The sequence below is a fragment of the Eublepharis macularius genome, chromosome 9 (assembly GCF_028583425.1).
Source record: "Eublepharis macularius isolate TG4126 chromosome 9, MPM_Emac_v1.0, whole genome shotgun sequence".
In the NCBI taxonomy this organism is placed as follows: Eukaryota; Metazoa; Chordata; class Lepidosauria; order Squamata; family Eublepharidae; genus Eublepharis; species Eublepharis macularius.
Window position 1 is genome coordinate 99032189 of NC_072798.1, and position 24282 is coordinate 99056470.

The 24282-nt window shown below is 48.2% G+C and overlaps 1 protein-coding gene across 1 annotated transcript in view; it reads right to left on the minus strand.

The window, feature by feature from the left end:
- The window catches only part of MAGI2 (membrane associated guanylate kinase, WW and PDZ domain containing 2), a 1211123-nt gene that overhangs the window by 417917 nt on the left and 768924 nt on the right, over positions 1–24282 (minus strand). The window contains exon 5 of the mRNA XM_054988145.1: positions 1813–2023. Coding sequence (XP_054844120.1) covers positions 1813–2023 — 211 coding nt within the window. The remainder of the gene's footprint in view (positions 1–1812; positions 2024–24282) is intronic.

Sequence of the window (24282 nt, forward strand, 5' to 3'; positions counted from 1 at the left end):
GGCGTTTCTAGTGGTTGTAACAGTCTGGGGGGTTTCCCTCCTCTGGGTTTCCCATGATACACACCTGACAAGAAGATACATACTGAGAGACATCTTTTCTCATATTTGGCCACCAAAATTGCCTTTGCCCTGAATGCAACGTCTTTAAGTATCCAAAATGACCAGCCAATTTGGAATCATGACATTGTTTCAACACTTCCCCTCTTAGGCTGGCTGGAACATATAATTTATCATTTCTGTACCAGTTACTATGCTAGTCTAAGACAAAAACATCTCCTGTTCCTCTGATGGCATTTTGAGTTATGAAATATGTCATCTGGCCTGGCTCTAAGCTGGGATAGCTAAAAAAAAGGAACTTTTTGTAGGGTTGCATTGCACATTGTGCTAGCAATGGGCAAATAATGTAAGTGAATAGCATACTTTCAGAAAGAATACTCTGGTTAGCAATAGGCTTTTGGTGGGCATATATTTTCTGTGATCTTAGTAAAGCCACATAAGAGTTGTCGGATGCTATAATGAATTTGCACTAGGAAGAATAACATGCATGCACCCAAGTGCGGGATGATGGCCAGATGGCCAAATAAAAGTTCCAGCAAATTCCGTGGTTTTATTGACGTTTTTAATGTAAATTATGTTTTACTGTTGTAACCCATCCTGAGCCTGCTTGTGGGGAGGGCGGGATAGAAGTTAAATAAACAAATAAATGAAAGGAAGTTCAATGACAACATGAAATTGGCTGTTTCCACACGTTCTTAAAGGGACAGCCCACTCACCGAAGCTGGTGGCTTTTCCCCTTCACTCAGACGTCTGTGTTTTCAAAACGGTTGCAGGCTGTTTGGCTTCTGTTTTTTTGGCTCCTTTTCCAGGAACGCATTTTCCTGCAGTCCCTGAAAAACAGAAGCAAAACGGCCTGCAACCGTTTTGAAAATGGAGACATCTGGAGTGAAGGGGAAAAGCTGCCCACGTTCGATGAATGGGCTGTCCCTTTGAGGACATGTGGAAATGGCCATTGTCAGATCTCTGTAAACCAAAAGGCACCTATTATAAAGTATAAAGAAACAACATAGAGAAGCCTAAATGGTGTAGCAATATGAACCTGGCAGGCAAGGCATTTTGTTTATATTCCAGTGTCATTTACATGTTACAGTATCAGTTTTTCATCTATTATTTAAGAATCTGATAGACTTATTATGGCTTTCTTCAGGGAGATGGTGTTGAACAAATAGCCTTCTGTTTCTCTCCACCCCTAAAACAAATGGGATCTTTTTCTGACATTACCCAAATTGACTCATAAACAAAGCAATTTAATGGAAACTTTATAGCACAAAATACTCCTTAACCCTCTGGAATCCAAATAATGTGCACCCCCATTAGAAAATTAGCAAAGACTAAGCATTGGCAAGTCTGTAAGCCAGTGCTTAATGACAGGTGAAAACAGAAGATATTTTGAAAACGTATTTGTAGAAAAGGGCTTTTGCTACGTGTTTTCTTTCCAGGTGGTACTTCAGACTAGTCCCTACAGGAATGGAACAAAAAACATTACATCTGCACTGTAAACAGTGGACACAACCTAGTGAGAATTTCTTTAGAGAAAGCCCCATTGCCTAGAAGAGCTCCTTCTGCCTTCCTGTTCATTTGAATAAGACTTATGAAGGACAGCTCCTACTTCAGTTGTGTCCAGTAATGTTTTGAGATTGCTGTAATAGGCGGTTCATGCCACCAGCCATTTCCCAATAATTCATGATTTCACCAAACTGGTTCAGAATCCATATTCTGAACAGACACCTGTTATTTCAAATGTGTGGTACTTACTCAATAAAGTAGACTTCCCCTTTCTCTGTGTAGGCCATTTCCCAATTTTCAGGCAAAGGACCTAATTCATCATTTTCTTCTGGTTTTGGAGGCTTTGTTATATCCATATCTTCCTTTACCTCTTCTGGTTGGCTGTATATAGGTGCAGGATAAGGCTGAGATGAAGGTTCACCTGAGGTACCTGCATTTTTCTCTTCATGTTCACTTGATTCTGTACAAGAGAAGACAAGTGTGTCAGGACATGGTATTGATCAGGGCTTTTTTTCTGGGAAAAGAGGTGGTGGAACTCAGTAGGTTGCCCTCGGAGAAAATGGTCACATAGCCAGTGGCCCCGCCCCCTGATCTCCAGGCAGAGGGGAGTTTAGATTGCCCTCGTGGAGGGCAATCTAAACTCCCCTCTGTCTGGAGATCAGGGGGCAGGGCTGCCAGCCATGTGACCATTCCACTGCATTCCAGCTGAAAAAAAGCCCTGGTATTGATAGAGTAAATGTTGACAAATCTGGAAGCTTTATGACCAGAAAAGCATTCTGTTATGTTGGAAACACCCCAGGAACACGCCAGTGACTTTTAGCCACATGATAGTTCTTCTGTTGGCAAAGGCATATAATACACTGCTTCTGACTGCGTGCTACAAGCCATATGATCAAATGTAAGGAAGGCACCCTGTGCCCTGGGTCTGATCCAATACAGCCTATTCTAACTGGTAGCTGCTTTTTGGTTCCTACTCAGTCTTAGCCAATCTTAGTAGACACAAGACCCAACACAGATCTGGGCCACCTGCGTGAAATGGAGCTGAGGATCACTAACAGCGCAATCCTCAGGATGCTTTTCTGGGAGTAAGCCCCCCTGAGTACACGTTAGCAGGATTGTGAGTAGTCCTTCTCAGGATGCTACCATAAGACTAGTTGCTGCTAATCAGCCACCTTTAAGGTTGGGTTGTGGAGAAGATAAACCTGTAAGAGAAAACCCAAGTGCACTGGGGTACAAATCAGATCCCTTGATAAAAGAGAATCATTGTTTGTGTGCTTCATGAAAGGCATGTCTTTTTAAATAACAATGAAAATTTCCCAGACTTTTGGAAAAAGCAGCACTTTTGTTTTCTTTCCTTTTCACTTTCAACGGAAGAAAACCCTGGAGAAAAGTAAGGAGAGAAATAAGCCAGGAGCTCTCGAGCCTTTTCATTGGATTGGAATCCACTTGGGGGTACTGTCACGTTTCTCCCTACACATCACGACTCTTCTAAAATCCTGAGGGATTTCTCTTGGATGTTAGCCTAGTCAGTAGCTATCGTGAAGCGATGGCAGCTTTTGATCCCTTCCTACCTCAAGCTATGTGCCATGAAGGAGACAACCTATACTTTTGTTAAAGCAAACAGAACCAAAAGAATAGAGCCTTTTTCTGATTTCACAAAACATTGGGTTCTTTTAATCATACTTCAAAACAAAACCTCCTCCCATTTAGATTCTGGATAGTTTAGGCTAATAAATGATGACAAATGGGTTTCTAATTAAGTTACTCTGGTCTAAAGGCTCTGATTTCAATCGCCTCAGATTGGAGACACTCTATATAGGACTGCACTGTAGGTGGCCTAGTTTCCAAAATTGTACTGCTTCAAAAAAGTAGACAAAGGAAATACAAATCTGACCTTCAGTCACACATGCACACACACACAGATTCATAATGGGAGAAGGCCAGCAGGTGATAAATTCTGGCCCTGCACCAAGACTAACCTAAGAAGGTAGAGCTAGTCCTCATATTGGTTATCACAAGTAAAGTTCTTCATGGCCTTGGTCTCTCTCCCTATGTTCCTCTACAGCAGCTTTGCTCATCTGAACAGGGTCTCCTGCAGGTGCTACCCTGCACATGGATGAAATCAACAGTAGCCCGTACATGAGCTTTCTCTGTGGTGGCCCCTACCCTGTGGAACGGCCTGCCTGAGGAGGTCAGGAGAGCCCCCACTCTCTTGGTTTTTGGCAAACTATGCAAACCAAATTATTCAAAAAGGCTTTTTACTCAGATAGGAGCCCATTGGTGCAGAGTGGTAAGCGGCAGTACTGCAGCCCAAGCTCTGCTCATGACCTGAGTTCAATCCTGGCAGAAGCCGGGTTCAGGTAGCTGGCTCAAGGTTGACTCAGCCGTCCATCCTTCCGAGGTCGGTAAAATGAGCACCCAGTTTCCCGGGGGTAAAGTGTAGATGACTGGGGAAGGCAATGGCAAACCACTTCATAACAAAAGTCTGCCAAGAAAACGTTATGATGTGACGTCCCCCATGGGTCAGTAATGACTCGGTGCTTGCACCTTTACTTTAGAAGGGCTGTATTGTAGGGAGGGGGTCTCAGATGCTTCGTTAATGAGTTAGGGACCTCAAACTTCACCACTATGTTGCTTTACATATGCTTTAAATATGGGCTACTGTGAACTACCTGTGCTTCATGTTGTCTAATGTCAGTCCTAAAATTGCTTATATTCTGTTCCAGCATTTCTTCAACTTTGTATTGGATTCTTGCTAATGCTAAGTCTTGTAAACTTGTATTTATGAACCTTATGGCATTGTTTATGGAAATGTCCTTGATACTGACTGTACTAATCTCACACTGTTTAATCCACCTTGAGTCTCAGCGAGAAAGGCAAGCTATAAATAAATAAATGTTCAAGAATTAGTTAGCTTTGTACACTGTTAGGCCACAGTTTACTTATCCAAGGTTTTATAGAGTGATCCCTGATAAAAAATATTATTTTAAAAAATCTCTTTTAGAAGGATAGGAGAAATGGTTTTAAAGGCAGCTTTTGAAATATTGTTTCATTGCTTTTTATTCCTTTGTAGAGCTTTCTAATAACCATGTAAAATAATCTAATGTTTTAAACAATAACAATTCCTCTACGCTGCATCAATATAGATAATTCTCAATGTGGCCAAATCTGCGGACACTTAAATCTGGAGTCTGCGGTCATGAATAGAGAGACAAGTATTTCTACAAACCTGAAAAAGCCCCAGGTTTGAAGAAAAATCTGAAATATAAAAGAAAAAAAAATCATTGGAGGTCATGCCCCCCCCCCACATACACAAATTATTGAAGCAGAGCCTATCAATTTAAGAAACAAATGCTAGCCAACCACAACAATATTTCTGGCCTTAAAGCCTTGTTTTTTGTCAGTAAAAGGCAGGGAGAGGGGCAAGAACCTTTCCAGGGCTATTTTGGCCTTTGAAGGGGTGGGGGGAATCGTTAGGACCAGGACCAGCAGCAGCCATTGGGCAATTTGATACAACATGACTTGCATGACTCACCCAAACCCAGCTGCTTACTACTGCTCAACAGCAGCCATGCCACCACAGCCAGTGTAATGTAGTGGTTAGAGGTCCAGACTAGGATCTGGGAGACCCAGGTTGGAATCCCCAGTCTGCCATGGAAGCTCACTAGGTAACCTTGGGATAGTTACACATTTTCATCCTAATCTACTTCACAGGGTCGTTGTCAGGGCTTTTTTTCAGCTGGAACGCAGTGGAACGGAGTTCCGGAACCTCTTGAAAATGGTCACATGGCTGGTGGCCCCGCCCCCTGATCTCCAGACAGAGGGGAGGTCAGATTGCCCTCCATGCTGTCTAGTGGCGTGGAGGGCAGTCTACACTCCCCTCTGTCTGGAGATCAGGGGGTGGGACCACCAGCCATGTGACCATTTTCTCCAAGGGCAACCCACTGAGTTCCACCACCTCTTTTCCCAGAAAAAAAGCCCTGGTCATTGTGAATATAAAATGGAAGAGAATGATGTAAGCTGGTTTTGGTCCCCAGTATGGGAGAATGGCAGGGTATAAATGTAGTATAAAATAATACATACAGCTGGTAGGACAAAAAATATAGATGGGTGGATGGGTGGGAGGGAAAGAAGGAAGCAGGGAAAGGTGAAGATATGGGGGTTGCCAGGAGGACAGAAAAAGGAAATAGTGTGGGGAGAAGGATATAGGGGAAACTGAGGTGCCCCTCATGAGTCCTTGCAGGTTTCCCACTGCGTAACTGGGCCTGGCCAGGCAGTCGACTTTGCACAATTCATCCAGACTTTTCCCAAGGAGAGGCTACCCTGGGAAGGCGGGGAACCAAAGACAGAGGGTGCAATAAAGGTAAGTTGACATATTGTCGAAGGATTTCATGGCTGGAGAACATGTATGGCCATGGTCTTGGCATTGTAGTTCCTGACGTTGGCATTGTAGTTCCAAAGGTAAGTTGGCTGGTGGGTGGGAAGAAGAGAAGGAGGCAGGAAAAGGGGAGAGACTATGAAAACTTTCAGGGAAGGAAAAGAGGAAATGGTGGCAGAGGGGATGAGCTACCCCTACAAGACCTTGTGGGTCTGCCACTCATACATATCTAAATCTCAAATCCTCTCTTCTTCAGGTTCCTTTTATCTTGTACAATGTATGCCTGATCTCCTCCATCTCCTAACGCATCTGCTGTAGGTCATACACTCCACTCAGATCTCTGGGCTCTCCGTTCTCATCGTCCTCATCGTCCTCACCCACGCCCTGGTCCTCCATCATGGTGAGGTCTCCTTTTTGGACGTTCTCAGTTTGGGTCTCCTGAAGAGTTGCCAATCTGAAGAGCTGCTCCTCATCCTCCAGGTCCCCTCCTGGATTCTCTAGAGCTCCCATTCCTCCTTCCAAGCTGGATTGGAACAGGTGCACTTAGCACCATTCCCTCTGGTCCTTCATCCTTCCATATGAGGGACGTGATATCCATTCTTGGGGCGTTGCACCCAGCCAGTGCAGGATTCTGGCTCCTCTCTTGGGAATCGCCCTGGCTCCATGCTCTGAGCTAGTCCCAATCATTGGCATTTCCGTGGGGTCTTGAGAAAGGTCCTCGGGGTTCACAGGAGATCTGTTGTCCCCTCCTGCTGCCATGCTGCAGGTAGGGACCTGGTTCTGAAGACTGAAGTGATTCCAGTGATTCCAGGCAAAATGTCAGGCCTGCCTAGGGGATTCTCTTAGACTCTCCACTTCATCAAACACAGTTGTATGAGTTAAAGGTCTTTATTAGATAATGCTCCCTAGTAGTGCACGAGCACAGAGCCTGGAATGCCAAAGCCAAGTCTTCCTCGAGATGTCATACCTCCGGACCCCTCCCCCCAGTCCAAACAAGAGTCAGTTGAAGAGGCATGAAAGTCCTGAAAGAGATGCCGAGCTGAATTTCCCAAGGTCTGTTCCCAGACATGCCTCTCCAGCTGCACTGATCACACCACTCGGCCCAAGCAAAGCGTAGCCAAGATACAGTGAAGGAGGAAAGCTACCCTTCTACCCATCCCCCTAGTAGAAATACATTCACAGGTATGGCAGGCAGGGTAGCTTGCCTGCCTGACATAAAGAGGTCCAGGATAATAAACAGGAGTACACAGCTCCTTTCATGCTCCTGGCAAACATCATCAGTGAGGGTGACAAAGGTAGTTTTCATCCCAAAAGAAGGTCTGAGTCTGGATTGTATCAGACAGGTTAGCACGCTAGCCTGCCTGTCATACATAAGGATATTCAGCCATTGAGGGGGATGGGTAGAATAGAAGTAGACTAGCCGCTTTGCTGTTTTGCTGTCTCATTGTTTTCTTTTCTGAGTTCCTGTGGAACAGAGTGTCTGGGAGCTGGCCGTAGGAAACTTCGCTCTACATCTCCTAGCAACTTGCTTACATTCAGCTAAGGTGGGAGGAGGCAGGGGTATAACTTGTCTGAAACGGTTTCATTTTGGCATTCTGGGCAATTTACCATTTACAGAATTCTTCTAGAGGAATTCTTATAATAAAAACCTTTAACTAAAAAATCTGTGTCTGATGGAGAGTCTGAGATAGTCCTCTAGCCAGGCCTGACATTTTGCCCAGAATCCTCTTCATTCCCTTGGAACCAGGGGAAACCAGTGAGATTCCCTACCTGCAGCATGGCAGAAGGAGGGGAAAGTGGATCTCCTGTGGAACCCGAGAGCCTACCTAAAGACCTTGCCGAAGCCTGGGACAGGCAAGGAGAATGGGGCTGGTGAGATTCCCAAGTCAGGAGCCAGTTTCCTGCACTGGCTGGGTACAGCACCCCGAGGATGGATACCACATCCTTTGTATGGATGGCTGAAGGACTGGAAAGAGTGGCGAAAGGCGCACCAGTTCCAACCAAGCCTCAGAGGGGAGATGGGGAACTCAGAGAATGGGGACTCCACCATGGCCAAGGACAGGAATGAGAAGGATGAGGAAGGGAGTAATGGAACTCCAGCAATCCTCGAGGATTTACATAAAGACCCCGTGGTCCCATGTGGGCCCGATGTGGATGCATTGGTGGAGGATGGGGTACCAACCCCTCTAATGTTCTCCAAAGGGGATATCAGCTTCCTCAATTGGTTGGAAGCAATGCCACCTGACTGGACATCTTCAGAGGGCTCGTCTATGAAAGCGAGGGAACTGAGGAACTGGCGATAGAGAAACTTAAGCAGACAGAGTCTGTTCCTGGGGAAGAGATCCTGCAAAAAAGACACAGGGGGCCAAGAGACAGCAACAGCAACAGGGAGCTCAGTGGCTGCACTTCGGGAAGAGCTGCAGCTGCTGAGGTGTGACCTCCTGGCTCTCACCAGATGGACTTATGGAGTGATGTGGGCAATGAGCTGACCGGTGTCATCCAGAGAGCCGACATTATCACCACCACTACTTACTGTCCCCAGAGGAGGAGTGCCACCACCAAGAGGGGCGCCGGGCTGACTGGGGGAAGGAGTGCCACCTCCACAGCCATTCAAACTTCGTAGACTGGAAGCTCATTTTGAAGGGAACTCTAATGAGTTGGGATATTTCCTTGTACAAGTGGCAGAATTCCTGAGGGAATGGGGGCACACCTTCCCAAATGAAACCAGCCAAATAAGTTACATAGGCTCTCAGCTGGGAGGCCAGGTGGCTAAGTGGAATGTGACTCTGTACTCCATGCAAGTGCCAGAAATGGGGAGCATGGAAATGTTCATCCAGGCTCACAAGGAGCAGTATGAGGACCCTCTTGAGGAGGAGAGGGTGAGGACCCACCTGAGGCAAGGCAATCTGCTGGTCCGGGAATATATTGCCAAGTTCTGGGACATGCGGCTGAGGGACTGGATGGAGGGGGCGAAGATAGAGTTCTTCAGAGCTAGCATGGTGGCTAAAACAATGGTGCTGGATGACCCTGAACCCTTTAGGGTTGAATGCAACTGGCTTGTGAAATCAAGAATTGAGAACAAATAGTGAAGTTGTTGAAGTTACAACATAAAGTGGGCCAGCAGAGAGGCTTGGCGGATGCACGGCCTTGGGAGTGAGAGAGATCCCGAGCCAGCGTTGCCCTGAGTGAGAAAGACCGGAGGATGAAACAGGGTCTGTACTTGAGGTGTGGGGGAGCAGGCCACTTTTCCACAGAATGTCCGGGTGAGGTGAAGAGCCAGCCGGGGGCAAAGTCAAAGCCAAGGAGGCTGCCAGAGGGGCGCTTGAAGGGGAAGCCCCGATCTACTTCCAGGAAGGAAGCAGTGGCGACAGCCGCTGTGCCAGAGAGTGACACCATGAGTGAAGAACCCTTGTTGGGCAGCGAGGGGAAGCCGGGATCACCAATGGGAAATGGTGGAGACCTGCTGTGAAGGGCACCAGCTGGTGGGTTGCGGATGTTCAGGTGCCGCAAAGGGTGTCATGTATGCCAGCATACCTACCATTATTGATCAGCATTATGTGCTGATCATTATTGTTTTGCTAAAGTTTTATTCTGTTATAGCATCTGAGAGTGTGTAAACTGCTAACATAAAATGCAGGAGAGTCAGTGGGGCCTCTCCATTATTTATTGAAAATATGTACTTTCACTTTTCCAGCAAGTGTCCTTGAAGGCGAGCTGCTAGTAGCGAACGTTGTATCTTTTCCCCAGAGACTGGGATATTTTCGCTTTGTACTTCATTTAGTCTAAACTAATCAGTTCCCATGTAATTTCTTTGGGGTTTCACGCCAGAATGTCAACCCCAAAGGGCAGGAAGTTCCCCTATAGTTAGTAATGCCTTTGTTTGAATTGTCACTTCTGCCAATTGCCACTTTTCTGTGAACCCCCTGAACTGTATGGATCTCAATAAAATTGCTTCAACTGAAACACCTGTGTGTTAACTGTGAAGAGCTTGAGGGACCTAGCTGCCAGGGACTGACATTGGGTGAGACCTAAGGGAGCATTGTTTTTCATAGTGGTCACCTTGTTAAACCCTTGGAGAGGGACAAATATCAGAGTAAGGGCCTTGATTGACTCAGGGTGCAGCAGAGACTTGATTGCCCTTGATCTAGTGACAGGGTTGGGTCTGGATGTCGTGAAACTACCTGAGCCCCTTATGTTTGAACAGATGGACAGAACAGTCATGAAGGGGACCCTCCAGTTATGAGACTGAGCCCACCCCAATGGGAATGGGGGACATTGGGAGGAAAGAACTGTTGTGATCAGTCCAGGTACTAAGTTCCCCCTGTTGTTGGGAGTAAGATAGTTATGGGACCATGACCCCTATATGAGGTGAAAGGCCAGTGAGCTGTGCTTCCCTTCCGAAGGTTATCAAAAACATGTGTGGGAAGCCAACTGGGGCCAAGACCCTCCCCCCCTTCCTGAGAAGGTGTATTTGATGATGGAGGAAAGGGCAAGCATTCCCCTGGAATACTAGGACCTAAGTCAGGTATTCAAGGACGAGGAAGCCGATGAGCTACCCCACACAGGGCTATGGATTGTGCAATAGAGCTGATCCCAGGGACTAAGTGACCGAAGGGGAAGATTTATTCCATGAGCCTGGGAGAGAGGGGGGGAGCTATGTAAGTTCATTGACAAAAACCTGGCATGAGGCTTTATTTGACCAGTGAGTTCTCCTCATGCGACTCCAGTGTTATTTCAGAAGAAGATAGATGGGGGCCTGCACTTGTGCATGGATTATAGGGGTATCAATTTGGTCTCGATGTTGAACGCCTACCGAATCCCATTAATTAGAGACTTACTGGAGGTAGCGGTGAAGGGGAAGATCTTCACTAAGTTGGCCCTCCGAGACATATATTTCAGAGTAAAGATCAAGGAGGGAGATGAGTGGAAGACAGCATTCAACACCCCCCTCGGGCAATTTGAGTATAGGGTCATGCTATTTGGATTACAAGGGGCCCCCGGTGTGTTCATGAACCTAATAAATGAGGCTGTACATAAATACCTTTACAAGGGGGTGATTGTTTACCTGGATGATGTGATGGAGTACACAGAGGACTACAAGTCCCATGTGAAACTGGTGCAGGAGGTGCTGAAAACCCTGTACCATCACAAACTGTATGTGACGTTGTCCAAGTGTGAATTCTACAAAGAGGAACTAGATTTCTTGGGATACCGAGTCTCCAGGAGGGGCTTGGGAATGGATCCAGCCAAAGTCGAAGCAGTACTCGAATGAGAAGCTTCCAAGACTCGGCAGCAGCTACAGTCATTCCTGGGGTTCACCAATTTCTACTATCCCTTCATTAAAAACTTTGCTCAAGCTGCCTTACCCCTTACTGACTTGTCGAAAACCAAAGGGAATGGTGCAGGGAGGGCAAAACCGAGTGCCAAACTGGCCTGGTCTACAGAGTGCCAAGCCGCTGTTGAGGAGTTGAAAGCTCAGTTTACCTCTGAACCAGTTTTGCGCCATCCCGATGAGAGGTGCCCATTTGTGATCCAGGTGGATGCGAGCGATGTTGCTATGGGAGGGGTCCTCCTACAGGAAGGGGAGGATGGGAAAATGCACCCTTGTGCTTATGTGTCTAAGAAATTTCCTGAGGCCAAGAGAAACTGGGCCATTCTAGATAAGGAGGCAGCCATAGTCAAACTGGCATTAAGTATGTGGAGGCACTTGCTGGAGGGAACCAAGGTACCCTTTGAAGTGTGGACTGATCTAGAAGCTTTACGAGAGTCACGCAGGCTAGAAGCCAAACAGTTGTGATGGGCGGAGTTTTTCCTCACGATTTAACTTTGTAATCAAACACTTCCCTGGGAAGTACAATATTCTGGCTGATGCGCTACCCCACCTTCCCCAGCATGAAAGCCAACAGGAGCAAGTGGTGGACATGATGTTTTCCCCAACCCAGTTGGGAGGGGTCACAGTCACCAGAAGCCAAGCGGCGAAAGCGGATCACCTTCCCTCTCCCTCCCCTCCTGAACGGGAAGAGAAAATTAAGGCAGAACTAGAAAAGAAAGGGGGGGATAGGGCTTCCTGAAAATTTAGAGAAGAGAGAGGATGGCTGCTGGTACAGGAACAACAAAATGTACATCCCGCCAGGGTTGCGGGGAGCGATATTGAAGGCCTGTCATGATGCCAAGTTGGCCGGCCATTTTGGATACATAAAAACACTGCACTGAATTCAGCACCAATTTTGGTGGCCAGGGATGCAGAAGGATGTATCACAATATGTGTCCACATGTCAAGTCTGTGTGATGGGGAAAAGAAGAGGGGGAATCTCCGGGACTGTTGAAAGCAACCCCTGGAAACCCCGCTCCAGCCCTGGTCTTTAATATCCATGGACTTTGTTACTGATCTCCCTCCGAGCAAGGGGAAAATGGTGATTTTAGTAGTGGTGGATCTGTTTTCAAAGCAAGCCCATTTCATCCCCTGCTCTAAATTGCCCACAGCCCAAAAGTTGGCCACATTGTTCATGCAGCACATAGTAAAGCTCCGTTCATTTCCTGACAAAGTAATCTCGGATCGGGGCCCACAATTCATTGCCAAGTTTGGAGGGAGCAAGTTGTTTTATCGGCAAAATTTATCGCAAAGGCATCACACTGGGCCCGTATGTAAATGAAGTAAATAAATACATAAAAATAAAATGTTCTTTTTTTTTCTAGAAAAAATAAACCCTATCCTTCCTTAGGCTTTAAAATTTCTGGAAATTTTATACTAGGTACAACTGTGTAAATGTCAAGTGTTGGGGATGGAGAACAAAACCCTAGCAACCAAGCAGTGGACAGAAATCCTTCCCTAACTAAGCATTCTATCAAAGCCTAGTCTGAACATAACTTATGGAAAAATTGATGTTCTTCAACAGAAAGGACACCGTTTACAAAGCACTGTAGGAATAATAACAACAATAATAATAATATTTGATTTATATACTGGCCTTTAGGACAACTTAATGTCACACTCAGAGCAGTTTACAAAGTGTGTTATTATTATCATCCCAACAATCACCCTGTGAAGTGGGTGGGGCTGAGAGAGCTCTGAGAGAGCTGAGACTGACCCAGCTGGCTTCAAGCTGAGGAGTGGGGCACCAAACTCAGTTCTCTAGATGAGAGTCCTGCCGCTCTTAACCACTACACCAAAATGGAAATAAGTTAAAACCTGTAAGGCCTATCCAGGCCCAGCCACAGAAGGGGATGCAAAAAGGGAGGATCCCCCTCCCCCAGACTCCACAGAGGCAGTCAGGGATGCAGTCAGGAACTCCAGCAGCCAGGCTCCTCAAAACCGCCCAAGAAGAATTTCCATCCGGAGCGGCAGAAGAATCCAGGAATCCCCATTCTTGATTTATCTGCTTCTGGACCCCAATGATTGGCCGAGACCTCTTGACCAGCAAAAGCAACAAACTTGTGTGAAAGCCTGGACAAGATACATATCACTTGCTGAACACCAGCCTTTGGCAGGATCAGGGTCCAATATCTACAACAGTCCATACTGTAAAATGGTTCAGAGGGATGCACTGGAATGGGATAGGGACTGTAGACTAGAGTACCATGTACTGTTTGTTGCTGTAAATATGATCCCACTGGATGATTCTGCATCACGCAATACGTCATGCCAACCCACTTTTGTTCTTGTTGTCAGCCTTGTATCAGATTTCTTCGTTTTCAAATTTCTGCAGTCCTTACACTACTGTTTTCTTTATTAAATGTTCATTGAATGTCCCAGTCGTTGATTGTTTTTGACCTACACTGTGTAATCTGCTTTCAGCTTCAGTGAGAAAGGCAGACGATGAACAGCATAAACAAACAGAAAGAGAGGGGGCATCCAAGCGATGGATCCTTAGTTTAGTCCTGGCCATTACTGACGCCAGAGTTCCTCCGTAACCAGAGACAGAAAACCAGTGAACGCTAGTGGCAGAAGGCAGCGGCAGGGGAAGGCCAGAGCAACTGGTTGGCCCGGATGTGAAACAGGCTCCAGGACTGGATGGATCACTGGTCTGATACTGCAAGGCTCCTCTGATGTTCTGATGTTCTTTAGACGAGCTCTGGTGACCTCAGACACCTCCTCTCCTATTCTGTAACCTATTCCGCAAGATCCTGGCTGCTATCCAGCCTTCAGGCAATGTTGGACAGTTTCTGTACTGCTTGACACTAAGGGTGGCGTTCCTCAGCTCTTCTTATCCTAAGTCACTACGACTGGCTGGACAGGGAATGACTTGAGCCTCAGTAGGGGCTGGTCTAGCCACTATCAACAGAAGAGGAGCCTGTTGTTCTTTTAATCCTGGGAAATGAAATTATTAATACCAAGACCAGTAATCTTCCCTTACCTGTTCCTAAAACAGTTCTTACAACATTTGTATTGTAAAATGAATCATACTTTTTTAGATAACCAAAAAATCTGACTCCTTTTTTTACGACATACCACATTTCTGAAATGTCATTTATGTATAATGCAGCATTGTTTCAAATAAAGTACAACACACAGCTGCCTAATAAATCTATAATAAATAGGAATAGCTATTCCCTTCCCTCCTTTTGGAGGATCAGTTAAAATAAACTTCTGCTGCAGTGAATCAAAAGGCATCAATGTGATGCATTTCAATTCAGTCCCGCTGGTGGCACAAAGACAGATTAATAAAACATTTCCTTTAAAAACTGGAAAGTGCTTTTTTGCTTCAGGCTGATGAGATTACAGTTAACCATCCGACTTTGTAGAAGCCTAAACCTAAAGCATTCCGTCACTCCACTGCTTTTCACATTAAACATCACAGCACTCTGTGCAAAGAGTGCTGTGAAGTTCTCAGTGATTGTGGAGTGGAGTATGTCTATTTCTATTTTTATATGTATATAAAAAGGATTGAAATGATACAGACAACCAGGGGTTTTTTTCAGGGGGAACGTGGTGGAACGGAGTTCTGGAACCTCTTGAAAATGGTCACATGGCTGGTGGCCCCGCCCCCTGATCTCCAGACAGAGGGGAGTTGAGATTGACCTCCGCGCCGCTTGGTGGCGCGGAGGGCAATCTCAACTCCCCTCTGTCTGGAGATCAGGGGGCGGGGCCACCAGCCATGTGACTATTTTCTCTGAGGGCAACCAACTGAGTGCCACCACCTCTTTTCCCAGAAAAAAAACCCTGCAGACAACTGAGGACAGAAGGGCATCTCACTGGACTCCTTTTGCATTCTCCAGTGATTCCTGAGGTAAAGGTGGAGATTCCTGTGGTATGAGATTGTATATGAACACCACATCACGAGGGTGGGGTTTACATCTTTTCCACTCAGGTACTACTTTTTGAATCACTCTTTTTCCCAAGCCTGCTTCTCCAGAGGCAAATGCATTTAACACATGAAACCGCCTTATACAGAATCAGACCCTTGGTACATCAAAGCTATTATTGTCTATTCAGACTGGCAGCAGCTCTCCAGGGTCTTACGTAGGTGTAATGTTTTGCCCTGTGGATTTATCCTTTTCTTAAACTTTTGCCTTTGGACCTTTTGTTCAGCTCCTTCTTACTTTGCCTTAAACTTATACCTCAGGAGGGCTCTGGTCACAGTCAACACACTTTTTAATTCCCCTCACACAATCCTCATTACTATGTATGGATGTGAAAGTTGGACAGTGAAGAAAGCTGACAGGAAGAAAATTGATTCATTTGAAATGTGGTGCTGGAGGAGAGTTTTGTGGATACTATGGGCAACCAAAAAGACAAATAAGTGGGTACTAAATCAAATCAAGCCTGAATTTTCCCTAGAAGCTAAAATGACAAAACTTTAGTCACATCATGAGTAGACAAGATTCTCTTGGGAAAGTCAATAATGCTAGGAAAAGTGGAAGGCAGTAGGAAAAGAGGAAAACCTAAAACAAGATGGCTTGACTCAATAAAAGAAGCCATGTCCTCCAGTTTGCAGGATCTGAGCAAGTCTGATTGATTGATTGATTAGATTTTTAGCCTGCCCTCCCCACAAGCAGGCTTAAGGCGGGTTACAATCATAAATTAGGTATAGTAGATAAAATCAATAAAATAACATCTCAGTGCAAACATGTATATCAGCATTCCAGATGGGGCACCCTTCCCCCTTCCCCTGCCCACCATACACAAGGGAAGAAAAGGGTGGAGGTGTGAGTTGGTGAAACTCCTCAGGCATGGGGGGGGCAGATGGACCATATGCTCCCCACCCCCCACTGGCAGGAGACCAGCAGGGAGGCTAATTAGATGGCTCCAGGGCTGGCCTCAACCATATTCCTGGTGGAACATCTCTGTCTTACAGGCCTGCCAAAAAGATACAAGATCTTGCCGGGCCCGAGTGTCTTCTGACAGAGAGTTCCACCAGTTTGGGTCCCAGGACAGAAAATGCCCTGGCCCTGGTCAAGGCCAGCCGAGCCTCCCTGGGACCAGGGACCACCAGTAGGTGTTTACCTGCAGATCTAAGAGCTCTCTGAGGTACATAAAGGGAGAGGCGGTCTCTCAGGTATGCTGGTCCCAGTCCATTTAGGGTTTAAAGGTCAGAACCAGAACCTTGAACCTGATCCAAAACTCCACGGGAAGCCAATGCAACTGCTGCAGAGTTGGAGTCACACGTGTCTTGAATGAAATTCCTGTCAGGACACGAGCAGCAGCATTTTGGAGCCGCTGCAGTTTCCGGGTCAGACCCAAGGGAAGCCCTGCATAGAGCGAGTTACAGTAGTCTAATTTGGAGGTGACCGTTGCATGGATCACTGTCGTTAGATCATAGGTTGAGAGATAGGGGGCAAGCTGCCTGGCCTGCCGGAGATGGGAAAAGGCAGTTCTGGCAGCTGCCTTGACCTGGGCCTCCACTGACAAGGAGGAGTCCAGCGTCACACCAAGGCCCCTGACTGATGAAACGAGCACAAGTGGTACCCCCTTGAAGGCCGGGAGCTGAATCCCCAAATCTACCCCGCATGGCCCAAGTACAGGACCTCTGTCTTTGTGGGGTTCAACTTCAGTCTGCTCTGCTTCACTCGTCCAGACATGGCCCCCAATGCTCTAATTAGGGCCTCGGGAGCAGAGCCAGACCGGCTGTCCATCAACTGGTACAACTGGGTGTCATCTGCATATTGATGGCAACCCAGTCCAAAACTCCGTGCCAGCTGGGCAAGAGGGCACATGTAGAGATTAAACAAAAATGGGGAGAGTAACGCCCCCTGCGGGACGCCACACACCAAGGATTGGTGCGCTGATAACCTCTCCCCCAACGCCACTCTCTGTCCCCGACCATGGAGAAAAGAGACAAGAGATAAGGCAGTCCCTCGGATCCCCACATTGGCAAGGCAGTGGGTCAACAATTCATGGTCAACTGTGTTGAATGCTGCTGAGAGGTCTAGCAACACCAGCAGCGCTGACCCGCCTTGATCCAGATGCCTACAGAGATTGTCTGTGAGAGTAACAACACTGTCTCAGTCCTGTGACCCGGGTGGAAACCAGACTGGAATGGGTCCAGGACTGATGCCTCTTCCAGGAAACCCTGCAACTGCTCCACCACCACTCACTCAATCACCTTACCCAGAAACAGGAGGTTCAAGACTGGTTGGTAACTGGAGGGGTTGGTGGGGTCCAAGGTTGGCTTTTTCAGGAGGGGCCTCACTACGGCTTCCTTTAATACCCTGGGGGAAACCCTGGAGCTCAGTGATAGATTAATAATGTCCTCCAACGGGGCCTTCAGCCCACTGATACTGGCCTTAACCAGCCATGAGGGGCAGAGGTCCAAGGGGCCTGTAGTGGGCCTCACCAGCCATAAGATCCTGTCAACATCTTCCTGGGAGACCAGAATGAAGTGATCTAAAATCAGACTAGAAGACAGCCAAGGGATTTCTAGTTCCTTTACTGTATCAACCGTGGCCAGCAGGTTGCAGTGGAGGGGCAAGACTTTATCCGCAAAAAAGCTCCCCAAAGCCTCACAGCTAATGGCTGAATTCCTAATTTGGCAGTCTCCCTGCAAGAGGGAGACCAAAGACCGAACCACCTGAAATAATTTCGCTGGGCGTGAGCTTGCAGACACTATGGAGGTGGCATAATAATCCTCCTTTGCCGCCTTCACAGCCACCCCATAGGCCTTCATAAACGCTCTATAAGATGATCTTGCCTCTTCGCTCTGATTCCACCACCACACTTGCTCCAGCCATCTCAGTTCCTGTTTCAGCTGCTGTAGCTCCTCTGTGTACCAGGGGGCTAGTCTGGCACGGGAATGGAGAAGGCAACGGGGGTGATTTCATCGATGGCTTCGGAGAGACGGCCATGTCAGTCCTCCACCAGCTCATTTAACAACTGCCAGGGGGCATCGGATCCCGCAGAGCATTCTGGCAACCAATTGGATCCATTAGTCTCTGCTGGCGAGCACAAATCAGCTCACTGCCTATGCAGGGAGGGGCTGGCACTCCCAGACGAGCCTTCAGGACAAAGTGGTCTGACCATGGCACTGCCTCAATGGCATCAAGGTCCACCTGAATCCCCATCCCAAAGATCAAATCTAGCGTGTGGCCCGCTTGATGTGTGGGAGCCAAAACAAATTGGGAGAACCCTAGTGCTTCCATGGATGACAACAGGTCCGCAGCCTGTGAGGAGGTGGCATCATCAACATGGACATTGAAGTCACCCAAGACTCAGCATCTCACATCAGGCCAACACAATCAATGACAGTGATGTTTGGTGCGGGGAGTGGCCTGAAGGAGAAAGACTCCCGAATGAGAATAGCCACTCCCCCCCCCAACCATCTGTCCAGGACTGGTGAAGGACCGAGAAACCTGGGGGGGGGGCAGTTCTTTCAAGGCAACTATTTTGCCATCCCTCACCCAGGTCTCAGTCATGCACACCAGGTCCACATTTTCCACTGCAAAGAAATCTTGCAGTGTCTTGGTCTTGTTATTGATGGACCTGGCATTACACAACATCAGTGCCGGAGAGAGGTAATTCATACTCCTAGCCCCACAACCAGCATGCCTTGGGATGGGACGAAGGTTGGAAGGACACCAAGCCTTACCACGTCTCCATGGCCTTCCCTTCCAAACCCTTGCCCCATCGCCATACCTCCCTCGACCCCAGAGCACTGGGATCCCTAGCTCCATCCCAGTCTCCTTTCTCACCACCCCCCAGCCTCCATCTCCTAACATACCCTGCAACAATACAACACAGCAACAGAACTCAGTTCCCCTCAATTACATGAATTTGAGTCTCAATATACTCATATTGTCAGTCCTTGGCAAGTAAATCCCTAAGTTCTCCACAGCGATCACACAGGTGAATCGGTTGAAGTAACTTTTATTAGAGATCTATCAGGTTCAAGGTGCTCAGATAGTAGAATTGGCAGAAGTGACGTATTGAGGGAAAGCATGGTTAGTTATAGATTAATGTCCTGTCCCCAGGTTAGCAGCCTGTTGGAATTCTGGCGCAAATGCTAAAGACAAAAGTATCAGAGTTTAGACTACGACAAGCAACATTAGCAAATTGGGAATGAAATCATCCATGTTCTCAGGGAAGATACATTTCAGACTGGCTGCATGTGGTCTCAAGGCCGTTGGCCTCAGAAGTAAAAGTGTTTAACTTCAAAGCAGAGATAACATACTGAACTTCCAAATAACAGGCATTGAATGGTACTCAGAACTCTGCATAGTGTCAGAGGACCAAAAGATTGCATATAACATACACATGGCATGTACTGCAGGCAGGCACACATGACACATATTTCCCCACACCCCCAATCACATTTACCAGGCACAGAATTCATTTCTATCCCAATTTAATTACATTACCCTTTCAACTAATTCCAACCTGCATATAATTAATTAAATTGTCACTAATTAAGTGGGAATTATTCCTTCTTCATCCTCTAAGGGCTAATAGATCTCCCAATACAAGTTCCAATTGTCAGGTCCAGTGTATATCTAAACTGTACTGACTCCATTTTCTAATGCTTCTAGTGTTTGAGTATCCTCTTCCCAGGTGCACCAGTTCCCAGGCAGCATTCCCACCGGAGGAGACTGTTTTGTCTAACACCGTTCCACCAAGCATTGGCCTTGAAGGAGAGCAGCTTCCCAGGACTGAGAGATGTTGTTTTGAGAACTGTGGGGGGAGGCTGATCCAGATGGGTATTGTTACTCTGTATCTTATGCTTGCTCTTCATTGGTAACAATGATCATGTACCATCCTGATTCTCCTATTCAGGACAGTGGACTATAATGGACCTTTTCTGCAGTAAAGTTTCCTTTTCCAAACAATGGACTTGTGTTTGCTTCTAAAGGGAACCCTGTAGTGAGTGCCTTATTTAGCCACAGTCTGACATTTTGTTACCAATCATGTCTGAGTCGGGCCCAGCGGAATCCAAGGTTGTCCCGGACAGGGATCCTTTGTTTGATCCGTATGCGTCTCCCGACAATCAACCTGTGCAACCCGTGCAAGCCCAAGACTCCCAGGAGCTGGGAGCAGCCGGGAACGGAACCGGAGCCTCCACTTCCACCCCGCCTCTCATCGACCTCAGTACTCGGGACGAGACCGAAGCCAACCTCGGGGCAAGGCCGAAAGCGACCGCTCTCCCTTTGATTTCGGTACCCACCCCGTCGGAGTGGGGAGCCAGGCCCCGAGAAACCAGAGAGCGTCGGGCAGGTGGACTCCATCCACTAGTTTCGATGGAAGGGCGCCGAAGCCTAGGAACCGTCCCGGAGCTAGACAGCAGCCAACCATGGCGATATTGGAACAGGACGTCCGAGCAGGCGGAGGGGGACACGTCTCGCCGCGGCGCCCTGAGTTGGGATTACTCCGAACTTGTTCCGTGGAAAGAGCCAACGGAGGTCCCTGAACAAAGTTGGGAGCAGATACAAGGTCGCACCTATGCGGTGGATACCAGCATCTCGGCCGTGACGGGTATGGCCAAGGGAATCCTAGCTGCGAGATCGAGAGTCGTCCAAGGGGACCCTCCTCCTTGGGGCCCCTTGTCCCCGGTGAGTGCAACGAATGAAGCTTCCATAAGCGAGCAACCGGGGGCAAGTCGAATGCAACAGTTAGAAGCTAAACTGATGGATATGGAAGAAAGTTTGGCTCATGCCATCCATTTAATTTCGGCAATGGGAGCAGGGGAAAGACTGTCCCCTGAAGAGATGGCGATACAGATAGCTACCCTTCAAAGTGTTATCTCCTATCCGATGGAGGATGTCCAGCAGCGGCCGTCACCTACCGGCGAAGGGGACACCCATCCGGGCGAAACGGGAGAGCAACCCAAGGAACTTCCAGCACAGCAGGAAATTCCACCGAGCAAGGGAGACCCGGTTGAGCCACCCGGAGAGACCCCCACCGAACTTCCTAACCAGGCAGGGGATGCGCCGCCAGACGGGACTCCCGTTGAGAGGCCTACGGAAGGGGAAGAAAAGCCCAGTGATACACCGGTGAGACCCCCTCTTACTTCTTCTATAACGGTCCGGCCGGACCAAGCGGGAGCACACGCGGCTCCATCCGAGGAGGGAGCCCCTCGTCAACCGCGAGACATTGTCCCCGCCGGGCAACCTACGGGGGACGGTCTAACAGCGCCAAGAGGCCAGCCGCTGCTTCCCAGATTAACAACACCCGGAGGGGCAAGCCCGCGCGGCCTTCCACCGGTTCAACCCTCGCCGCTGCGGCCTCTCTCACCTCGACCGCAGCTCATACTGTTGCAGCAGCCCCAGGACCAGCCCGTTTTACCACCCCCGAACCAACCGGGACGGCCTGCACCACTACGACACCTTCAACCCCCTCCTCAGTGGCCGATTTCCACTCTCCCACACCAACCTCCTCCACCTCGACAGCTGCCACTAACGCCTCCCGTGTTACCGGCCAGACCGAGACTGCCGCCTCCTGCTCGCCTGCCACTACAGCCTCCGGCCCAACCAAGACCAACCCCGACACAGCAACCATGGCAACCTCCGCCCGCACAACCAGCCCAACCCCAGCCGGCACCGCCGGTTCAACCGCCACCCGTACAGCCGGCACCGTTGCCCCGACCGAGACTCCAGTTACCTCCTCCTGTGCCTCAGGCGCAACTAAGACTGCCGATGGACTTTTACCCAGCGCCTGCTCCGAGACAGGAACTCCCGATGGGTTGGGTGAAGCTGGAAGCCACCTTCGATGGGGATCCATCCAAATTGGGATTTTTCCTAGTCCAAGTGGTACAGTTTTTCAACCGGTGGGGGCACCTCTTCGGCAGTGAGGCCAGTCAAATCGAACATCTTGGATCTCGTTTACAGGGCAAAGCAGCAGACTGGTATGTAGGACTATACAATGTCGGGGCCCCAGAACTCGATACTCTTCAGGGGTTAGTGGATGCTATCCGAGCGCAATATGAAGACCCCTTAGAAGAAACCCGGGCCCGAACAGAATTGCAAGCCATCAAACAAGGCAGCATGTCAGCAAGAGACTATGTCACAAAATTCCGGCAATTAGCAGCCAAGTGCCCTAGGTGTGAGGAGTCCACCAAGATTATTCTGTTCAAACAAGGCCTTAACCCGAGACTTTTGGACAGAGCTCTCATGCAAGACAATCCCCCCACGTTGTTAGGGTGGATCCAACTTGTTTGCGAAGTAGAAAATCGCATTTTGGAAGTCCGTTTGGTTGAACAACAACAACAAACGGGACAAAGAAGATCATTGACCTTACAGAGGGGAACACGGGGAGCTAGCTACGCCACCCGTGGAGCGAGAGATGCTAGATGGCAACAAGGGCTGTGTTTGCAATGCGGACAGGCTGGTCACTTTGCAGCACAATGCCCTTACCGGCCTGTGCAAAGACCTCCGCTCCAATTACGGCGTCCAACCCTTGCTCCGTTTCCTACGCTCCAACGCCCGACTCCAGCACCACGAGCAAATAGAGGCCGCGGCGCTTCCCAAAGGCCAGCCTCGGAGAGAGGGCTGGAAGCGGAAGAAGTCATGGAATACGATCCCGCTTCCCCAACCGCAGAAGCTAATCCAGAAAGTCCCCAGTCGGGAAACGAAATGGATCTGTCGTGAAAGGACCCAAACGACAGATCCGCCCTAAGCCCGTCCCTGCACGGAACCGGCCGCCTGGGTCCATCTTATTCATGCCAGTGACTCTAATCAACCCAGAGAGGAAGATGCATATTCGGGTGCAAGCTCTTATTGACTCGGGCTGCTCAAGAGACATCATTGCCCCTGCTCTAGTCAATGGACTAGTCCTACCAACTCGGGATCTACAAAATCCAGTAATCTTTGAGCAAATGGATGGTACCAACATGAATCCTGTAACAACTGAAACCATCCCAGTGATCACAGGCATGGGACAACATTGGGAGAAGAGGTCCTTTGTCATCAGCTCGACTGCCAAGTACCCGTTAATTTTAGGCAGCAAATGGCTATGTGATCACAATCCCTACATAGACTGGGCACAAGGATGTATTACCTTCAGTCATACCAACTGCAAAAATCACCGTTGGAATCAAAACTGGGGCGAAGATCCGACTCATAAAGAAAAGGCCCTTCTCACCCAAGAAGAAGTCAACCAAATACCCGAACCGTACTGGCCTTTTCTAAATGCTTTCTCTGAAGAGGAAGCAGATACTCTACCCCCGCACCGACGAACGGACTGTGCGGTAGAAATTTTACCCGGAGCCTCACTGCCCAAAGGACGACTTTATCCCATGAGTCTCCATGAACGCGAAGAGCTCCGGAAATTCATCGACACCAACCTCCAACGAGGGTTCATCCGCCCAGCCGCTAGCCCCCACGCCGCTCCAGTCCTCTTCGTGAAAAAGAAGGATGGGGGACTTCGACTGTGCACAGATTTCCGAGGCTTGAATGCAGTGTCCACCAACAACGCCTATCCTATACCGCTCATCCGAGACCTTCTCAACGTCGTGGCCCAAGGTAAGATCTTTACGAAATTAGATCTAAAAGATGCTTACTTCCACGTTCGTATCAAGGCAGGGGATGAGTGGAAAACCGCTTTCAATACGCCCCTCGGACAATATGAATACTTAGTTATGCCTTTTGGTTTGACGGGAGCCCCGTCCGTATTCATGTCCATGATAAACGAAGTTCTACACGAATTTCTGTACAAAGGGGTGGTAGTGTACCTTGATGATGTGTTAATTTACTCGGACACCGAGGAAGAACATATTCAAACGGTACGAAAAGTTTTAGCCACCCTGATGAAGAATAAGCTGCCCATCAAACTGTCTAAATGTGAATTCCATAAAACCGAACTCACTTACCTCGGGTATTGTATCTCCCAAGAAGGTCTGAAAATGGATCCAGCCAAAATACAGGCGATCCAGGACTGGCAGAAACCCACCACCCGTAAAGAACTGCAATCCTTCCTGGGT